The sequence below is a fragment of the Cucumis melo genome, chromosome 10 (genome assembly GCF_025177605.1).
Source record: "Cucumis melo cultivar AY chromosome 10, USDA_Cmelo_AY_1.0, whole genome shotgun sequence".
Lineage (NCBI taxonomy): Eukaryota > Viridiplantae > Streptophyta > Magnoliopsida > Cucurbitales > Cucurbitaceae > Cucumis > Cucumis melo.
Window position 1 is genome coordinate 9,557,420 of NC_066866.1, and position 9,555 is coordinate 9,566,974.

A 9,555-nucleotide genomic window follows, 5' to 3' on the forward strand; every position below is an offset into this window, starting at 1 on the left:
TACTTTATATTTTGTTAAAATGTTTACTTAAAAAATAAATAATAAACTTAACTAAAATAAACTTCATGTATATTTTTAAGGACTAATGCATACACCCACTCACTAGGCTACTCCAATTCTACATTTTGTGGCTCTCATTCCCTTGCAATATCATTTCCTATAATTACAAGAAAATTAGAGTTTAAATCCAACCATTTTAAGAGTTTAGAATTTAGTTTTTCTGATTTATGATAAAATCATTAAATAGTCATAGAGTTTGAAAAGTTTCCAACATAATCCCTATGGTTAGGGATCTATTTATGATAGTTTTATCAAACAATAGGGATTAAATTCTAATTATAAACTATGTGGACTAATGCTCACCTTTTTACAATATTAGAGATCAAAGTTCAAATTTAACCAATTAGATGCCTTCAAACAGAACAATATCTTTCTTGCATCCCAACATCTTAAGTTGGTTGTTGAACTTCATCAATATTTAATTTCGAACTTATACTTCTTTACCCATTTCTTTCTGACCATTTTACCGTCAGAAATTCAAACTAAATTCAAGCTTGGAAAATGCAGATACCAAACTGACATATTCAACAAAGTACAATAAATCAGAATAGTATTTCAGAAACAAACGTCTAGAACTCGAGATGACAACAAACAAACCTAGAGAGAGTTGGCATCAGGCGCAGAACATCATAAGGTTACATGGCCCTTGACCATTTTTTATTTGCACTGATCCATACTATACAGTATACATTTTACATCAGATAAACTTAGATGGCTAAATATGAGGCAAAATTGTATATTTCTATATAATATTCAATAGTGACACAACTAAAAATTTATAGACAGCATGGTGTATGTTAGCTTTGCACCTCCTGAATCTCCAGATGAGCTGATTTCAAGTTATTACTTAGAAATCTGTTTCACAAAGAAATAGGCCGAAATCAGATCTCAATCGAGCAACTTCGAGAGCAACATGATCGAACATTTCGTGTCGACTTGTTGTAACTTAAACTCACCTGAAATCTGAAGACCGGGGTGAAATAAGTTAGATGGAAACAAGTTCTGATCTCCTGGGATGGTGATTTTACTTCACCCTTTCCTCTTGAAGAATCTTTTGGTACCTGGGGAAACCACTCTTGCAAGCAGAAACCTACAATGAAAAAAGAAGTTAGAATTGTGTTACATAATACGTTGATCAAATGAGTAGCCAAGTTATGGCGACTTTATTGAATAATTTCACAGTTCGAAAGCTCATCTACTGTTTTATTACACAAGACACAGACCTTCACTTCTACCTAAAGATGACTAATAGAAGACTCAAGACTGTGTTGGACTTGGGTCTAACGACAATTTAGAAACTATATAAGTAAAAATGAATAAAATTTGTCGAAGTTATAAACCAAATGAAATTCAATAGTCTTAAGGATCACTATGTTGCTTAAAATGATTCTTCCCTGCCTTTCTTTCTAGCGAAATTGCTCATCTCGATTCCCGTTAATATATTATATCTACAATATGATTAATATTAGGTTTTTTCTGTTAGAAGTAGGAAAGATGTTAGGTATATAAGCAAGGCCAATATTTTCACTAATATACGGTTTATTTTTTAAAATCAAATGCAAATCCACGTGTACTTGGGTCCAAACTATATTATATAGTATTATAGAGAGACCCATTGTCCTAACAAAAATCAATCTCTTGAGACTTTTCTATGTAATCTAAAAGAAGCTTGACAACTAATGCCAGCCTCATGGGAAGGAAATGGATGCCGAATGTTGAGTAATATTCTCCCTTGGAAGCTCAGCTTATGATATGCCAAAATGTGGGTGTACAGAAGCACATGACATAAGGTCAAGAGCTTAGTGTTATTACAGCTAAATGACAACCACTATTGAATATAATTGCCAACCACAAAGGCTTTTTCAATATGTGAATCGATATTTTCGATATCAATTCTCTCTTTGAAAAAATAATCTAACATAGAAAATGGAAAAGGAATCAGGAATAAAGATTTTGGTAGAAAAATTGAGAGAGATACCAAAGAAAACAGACAGAATATGGTTGTAGAATAAATACAAAGTATTTTAAATGGATACTTCCTTGACTTAGTCAGAAAGTTGAAATTTTTGAAGTTGCTATTGTTTTTCATTTCTTGTTAATTAAGTCTTAGATATATATGAAGTAAAGTTATTGACTTTCTAGAAGAAGTGTATTTAACTCGTTCTCTCTTGTGAAATGAAGAAGCTTCCTTGTGAATTCGTTGAAGTTCTGTAAAATGTAAGACCTCAAAATTTAATGGTTTCTGACTTTTCTAAACAGCCATCTTCATTTTAATAAGAGAAAATAACTTAATGATCACTTTCACTAAAGGGAAATAAGAGAAAATTGACCTCAACAAAATAGAATAAAATAAAATAAACCACCCATGAACCATAGGAGTTGTTTTAATTTCCATTGTCACTTTCAATTTGTGCCATTACTCATCTTGTCATAACTCCTAGAGTAGTTGAGTTTATTTTCATTAAGGCTCTAATTTTAATATCCTCAAAATTTTCAAGGGTATTTCAGACAATTCTCAAGCTCAATGTTTGGAAGAAACTATTTGATAGAGGCCACTACAATGCGACCCATGGATGCATGAGAGAAAAAGGGTAAGAGTATCTCGAATTTATATCCTAAGGTTATTACGGGATATGCAGATAGTGGTCTCATTGAAAACTTGTTCTCAAAGTTTTGAAGGTTTGATAGATACAAATCTACCACTCAAAACTCTAGTTTTTGCATTCTTTGTAAAATCTTTGTAAAAGAAAGAAATCAAATGTTAAATGATGGAATGATCCAAAAACTTAAACTAATCAATAAAGGTAAATTCAGTATGATTCAGTATTATATCATCTAATAACGAGAAAAGACTTTGCTAGTGTGTGAAAGGATTGGAACGAAGAAAAACATTTCTGAGAGGCATATAATCAAACACTTACCGCTTCAATATCAATCTTGTAAACAAGGAGCTTCCTCCTCTCTCTACAACTCGTCCTATACGCCACAGCAACATGGCCAACAGCCAAAGCCAAGGAACACATAAACAAAGCCACCTCCATACTTCTCACATATCCTCCTCGTCCAACATCTCTCAACCCGCCACTAAACACAAACGAAGCCTTCAACGAAACAAACACCAAGGAAATCACAGAACAAAACGTAGTAATCCCCAAATACGGCCCATGCGAGAGCCTCGGCCCATCGCAAAAGCTATAAACACCTACACCCAAACACAAAACAACACAATCAAATCAAACCCTCAAAAGAAAAATAACACAAATCAGGCACATGGGTCTGGTAAATTAGTACTTACAGATAATGATAGCGGATCGTATGAAAGAAATGAGAGGGATATCAACAAGGGAGGATCGAAAATCGTAGTTACTGAGATAAGAAGGAAGGGATTTAAGGGAAAAAGAGTAAGGATAAAGAGAAGCAGAGAGAAGAGCAGAGGGAAGAAGGGCATCAGCAAGGACAAGAAGAACAGGGGCAGAGAACAGGAGAAGGGAAATCAGCATAGTGATTAAGAAGAAAAGGGTCTTGATTCCTCTCCATAAACGCTTAGATTTCTCTTCTTTTGAGAAACCCATTTGGGATATTGATTGTTAATGATCTAGGATGCTCTGTTGTTGTTGTTGTTTTTGAGGTGGGTATGTACAAGGAAAGTAGGTGAAGAAGAGAAATGGGGAGTTGGGCATTTTTAAGCTCATCAATGGAGAAGATCAAAGAGAGAGAGAGAGAGAGAGAGAGGGATGCAAATGATTTTGTTGACTCAAAATTCAGGCCACTGTGAGGGATAATGACAAATGCTCTGTTTTGAACATTACACAGTCAAAAGGAAAAAAAATCAAAACTTTTTTAGAATGTGTGTGCGATTCCCTAAGTTAACGGCAATACCTAAATGCGTTAAGCTATTTTTTTTTTTTTTTTCTCAAGCCTTTCTACCTTTTTTTTTTAATTCATTAATTTGAAAAAAAATATTAAGAAAAAAAGTCCATACGTTCAAAGTTCAACGTGAAGATTGTTTTTTAAATTAATTGTATTTATTGTATTTCTACTCATTTAATAATTTAAATTAATTTTAAATCTTATATATATCTATCTATCGCCTTCAACGAAAATGATTGTTTGATGTGTGAAGGTAGATTTAATCGTATATCATTTAATAATGAATTAGTTTAAGTTTAAAGTTTAGGTCGTTGAAAAGGTTAAAAGTTCTAGATTTTGATAATATTTATCCAAGTTAAAAGAACCAAAAGACTATTTTTAAAAGAAAAATAATAATAAAAAAAACTTAAGGAATGCAAATTGGAGAAAATAAGAACTTAAACGTCAACTGCACAGACAATTGAGAAGTCTAAATGTGAAACAAAAAAATATGTTGAGTCTACAACTTGTCTTAAATATATGTCGTAAGAGTCACTAGTCTTGACCTCCGATGTTTGATGAAATTTAACATTTCAAACTCCTAAGAGGCGCCAATATATCTCATTCACGTGGATATTTTAGTATGTTTTTCTTTTTGTTCCCTGAATCATATCTTACCTCATTCTCTTCTTAACTTATGATAATAATCTCTCACGATTTTGCTTTGGGTACCACTAAAAAAGACTCAACACCAATGAAGAAATTGTATACACTTAATATCATTTCCTTAACCAAAATGTGACTTTATTTGGATTCTTAACAATCCTTCTCCTCAAACAAAGTACCACTTTGAGCCTCCCTCCTAACAAATTTGCCCACTTCTAGCCATGGGAGTTTACTCTAAATCCCCAGGTACCTCGTTTTCATCTTGGATCACTTGCTCTTCATCTTGAGCCACATACCCCATTCATATCTTGTCAACAAACAAATTGAGCATGAGAGCACAAGAATGTACCGTACTTGCTCTTATAAAGGTAGGAAAAATGGCAAGAGTACCCGAATATACCATGAATGAGGCACACTAAGCGCCTGTTTGGTAACATTCTTGTACCCTGTTTCTTGTTTCTTGTTTCTTGTTTCCTTTCTCCCGTTTCTTCTTTTTTTAGAACAAGAAACAATAATGTGTTTGATAACTGTTTCTGTTTATTGTTTCTCGAGAAAAAGAAACAAAACAGAATATGTGTTTAATAACTATTTCTTGTTTCCTGATTTTCTTCGAGATTTATTTTTTATTTTATTTATGTTATTTTATTCACATTAAATAAAAACATATGTCCTCGATTAAACATAAAAAGTAAAATTATCGAAAGTTTATTCATTTAATACAAAAAATTACCAATGAACAAATAAAAATAATAACATAAACATAAAATTGTATATAACCTTCAAATATTGCCCAAATTTGATTGGCAATATCTTTTATCACACGGGTCAGACCATTTCTCTTAGATGATGTCAACTTACTTCTTAATCCATCAATTTCAACAACTTCATCGATATTTGTGACATCTAGAATGTAATATTAATATTAAAATAAGTTATTATGTCCTCAATATTCAAACTTGAAAGAAACAAAACAAAAGTTAACCTTTAATTCTACTACCTATGATACTTTAGAGAAAAACCCACAACGAAAACCCAAATCTACGCAAAAAGGAAGATGAAAACTCCGACGAAGAGGAAGAGTTCAGCTTGTAAAGGAACACGACGTGTAAAAAAAAGACGATGAGAGAAAGAGGAAGAGGATGGTTATTTGGGGAAGATGACGGAGATAAGAGGAAGAAAAAGAAAATCACGTGGAAAGGAAAATGGAAAAGGAAAAGAAAGCTAATAGAAAAATAATTGAGAAAAATGAAAAGAAAACCAATAGAAAAATAATTGAGAAAAAGAAGAAGGAAACCCATAGAAAAATAATTGAGAAAAAGGAAATGGAAACTAATAAAAATAATTGAGGAAAATGAAAAGGAAACCAATAAAAATATTTAAGAAAAAGGAAAAGGAAAAGAAAACCAATAAAAATGATTAAAAAAAAGAAAAAGAAATCAATAAAAATAACTGAAAAACGGAACGGAAGAAACTGTTTTTTTTCCAATAATTTCTTATAAAATAGGAAACGTTTTTATTTTTCTTTAAAACGAGAAATAAGGAACGTTACCAAACATCTCCATTTCTTAAAAAAGGTAAAACATAAATAGAAAACAGGAAAATAAAACGTTACCAAACAGACCCTTAATTTCTTTGTTTGAAATCTAAGGATTTCACTCGCACGACCAAGTTTAAATCATGAGTTTGATACCACATGATAATGACTAGAAAACATCCACCTATCTCCATAATGATATTATATTAGCCACTTTGTACAAAAACTTTCATAATTTTGTCTTTGATATCATCCAGAAAATCTCATACCAATCGAGATAATCGTCCATTTTTATACTCAAGATCACCATTCTCTTTTCTAAGTTGTTATGTATGACTTTTTTTGCACTCTTAACAAATATTCCGTCATCTTTTACCTAATAATAAATTTAGGGTATGTTTGGGGTGGGGTTTTAGGGGGAAAAAGATTAGGGAATTGGGCCAAACCGTGTTTGGCCCAAGGATTATGATAAAGGGGTATTAGGGTTATCCTAATCCCTAAATAACTCTATCTTATCCTATTTTTACTTTCTTACAACCCTACATTACCCTACCCAAATAATCCAATAAAAAATTTATTATTGTTTTTTAAATTACTACAATCATAACTCTTCCCTCAAACACATATTATCATAACACTACTATCATAATCCCTCCTCCAAACACATACTATCATTACACTACCTTTCATATTTTTTCTCCCAAACACATATTACCATAACACTACCAATAATAATCTTTCCCCCAAATACATATTATCATAACACTGGAATTATTATAATCCTAGGATTATTATAATCCTTTTCCTCCATAACTCTTTCCTTCCCCCAAACACACCCTAAAGATTACTCGGTTAATTTTAAACCAAGGTTAAGATATTAAAACTTTTTACAAAAGTGATAATTTGGTCCTTAGCTACTTGTATATAGGAAAAGAAATTATTATAAATGTAGAATAGAATTGAGATTAGAAATTATTTAATTATATAAAAATTATAAATGCTTTAATAAGTTGAATTAAATTCAATATAAAATAAGATTTAATATTTAGTTATTTAGATCTTATTTTATAACTATTTTGTTTTAAAAAGTGAAGCTTTTAAACACTATATTTTTGCCTCTAGCTTTTTTCTTTTGTTATTTATATTCTACTAATGGTTATCAAAACTAAGTCAATATTTGAAAACTTAAAAGCAAAACAACTTTTACAACATTTTATAGAATTTGACTAAGAATTCAACTATTATACTTGAAAAAGATGCAAATCATTATAAAACGAAAGAAAATTGAAAATGAGTATAATTTTCAAAAAAATAAAAAACAAAATGGTTTCCTTAACTACAAAGCTATGATCACATGGGTAAATTTTTAATTTAATTTTATTTTTAATTACTTCCAAACATTCAATACAAACATCTCATCGTGTTTTAATAAGCTTTATGAAATATGGTTTGAAGGCTAATTTAGACCGTAAAATCTTTGATGCTTTTTGTACAGTTGTATTAAAAATAAAATAAAACTTGTATTAATAAGCATATACCGTAAAATCTTTGATGCTTTTCTTTTTTTTTTTTTTTTTTTTTTTTTTGTGTTTGAATTTGGATGTTTTTATAATGTTTTCCAAAAATATTCATACGAGTCTATGTCAATGAGATTTCTAATAAGATTTTTGCATTTGGCTGGGTGAAAACCAATAAAGATACTATGATCTGAGTACAAGTTAATAAAATTAAATATTTAGACCTAAAATTAAAGGTAAAATTGGTTTTGTAAGCATACCTCCATTGGACTAATATAATTTATAAATAGAATGAAAATTGTAAATTGTTTGTGGCAAAAAAAACTAATAATAATAATAATAATAAACATAAATCAAGCATTAGATGGCGGGACCGACTTGATTCTGAGCCATGTGATCACATGGAGTCATTTTTGTCATTGCCTATTTTATTATTTTGGACTGCTATTTTTATTTTTATTTTTTTTATTTCTATTACATTTTTAAATTCTGCCATTGGTTGGATTCCCTTTTCTAGTTGGATTAATGCATAATTTTAAACATTTTTTTAAAAAAAAAAAATTAAATACCTACCACCATTATTCTATCTATTTATTTATGATAATTAACTCTAATTTCCTTTATGTTATTCCAAAGATTCCTCCTAACTAGCCAACTCCCCTATTTAGTTGCATTTGTTTATTTCAAAAAACCAAATGCTATTTATGGTTATGTTTAGTGTTTTAAATTAGATTTACCTACTTAGTTTAAATCATATATATATATATATATATATATATATATATATATATATATATATATATATATATATATATATATATATATATATATATATATATATATATCTTAATTATGTATTAACATTATTCAAATTGTTGGTATCAAATGGTCTGTTGTACATTATTATGGTGCAGCTGCTTTTTCTTTTCATTTTTAAATACTTATATTATTGTTTGAATTTTGTTCCATAACTTTCAAACAAACCACCTTAGAGAATGTTGTGCAAAATATGGAGAAAAACCTTTGTTGAACATGGAAACGAACATAAATTCATATAAGTTTAAAGGTCATTTAATCATGGTCAACAATTTTTAGCCTTAGTGAAAGGAAAAGAAATATATCTCATCTCAATTCCCAAAGTGAAAAAAGTCATTTTCGCTATAAACATATTAATATAACTTCTTATATGATATTGCTTTGCTTTGTAGGTTTTCTCCGCTCCAAATTATGAATTTATTGTTGAATTAAACCATGTTAAAACATCAAGAAATGGGTGGTTTAATAGGAAAACCGTCAATAATTTTGATGAAAAGGCAGAGGGGAGGCAATTTTCAGAATTCTTGACGGTTTTAAACCGTCAAGCAGTATGAACTTTTTCCTTGACTGTTATAAACTGTCAAGGATTATCTTTTAAATTCTTGACGTTTTTAAAACGTCAAGATTTATTACAAAATCAACATTCTTGACATTTTTCAAACGTCAAATAATATGTAATCATACTTGATGTTTTTAAAATGTCAAGAAATATCGATTACATTCTTGACGTTTTATAAACGTCTAGAAATATCGATTAAATTCTTGACGTTTTAAAACATCAGGAATTTTAATGAAAAGGCGAAGACTGAGTAATTTTAAAATTTCTTGACATTTTTAAAACGTCAAGTAAGAGAATTTTCCTTGACGTTTCAAAAATGTCAAGAATTACTAAATAATTGAAAAAAATTATAAAAAAAAAAACTTTTTTTTTAAAAAAACCTAATTTCTTTTAACTTTTTAAATAAAAAACTAATTTCATTTTTTTAAAAAAAAATAACCCCCCAATTTTCCCTTTCTTCTAATCTAAACCCCCAATTTTCCCTCGCGTGCCCCACTCCCATCTCTCTCGCAAAGACCCACGCCCCCACACTATGCCGAACTGCTGAAAAGCCC

At 29.9% G+C, this 9,555-nt stretch overlaps 1 protein-coding gene across 2 annotated transcripts; it reads right to left on the reverse strand.

Moving 5' to 3' along the window:
* Positions 1 to 593: 593 nt before the first annotated feature.
* LOC103501438 (uncharacterized) lies at positions 594 to 3,854 on the reverse strand. Of its 2 annotated transcripts, XR_540316.3 has the most exons (4): positions 3,356 to 3,851; positions 2,982 to 3,262; positions 1,017 to 1,150; positions 594 to 915 (listed from the first exon to the last, which is right to left on the reverse strand). XR_540316.3 is itself a non-coding variant. In XM_008465012.3 (3 exons), the coding sequence occupies exons 1-3, from the start codon at positions 3,630 to 3,632 to the stop codon at positions 1,085 to 1,087; spliced, it is 624 nt and encodes a 207-aa protein (XP_008463234.1). In that variant the 5' UTR covers positions 3,633 to 3,854; the 3' UTR covers positions 594 to 1,084. The 2 variants fall into 2 exon arrangements, 1 of the variants encoding a protein (XP_008463234.1); XM_008465012.3 differs by having other exon boundaries at positions 594 to 1,150; positions 3,356 to 3,854.
* Positions 3,855 to 9,555: the final 5,701 nt, after the last annotated feature.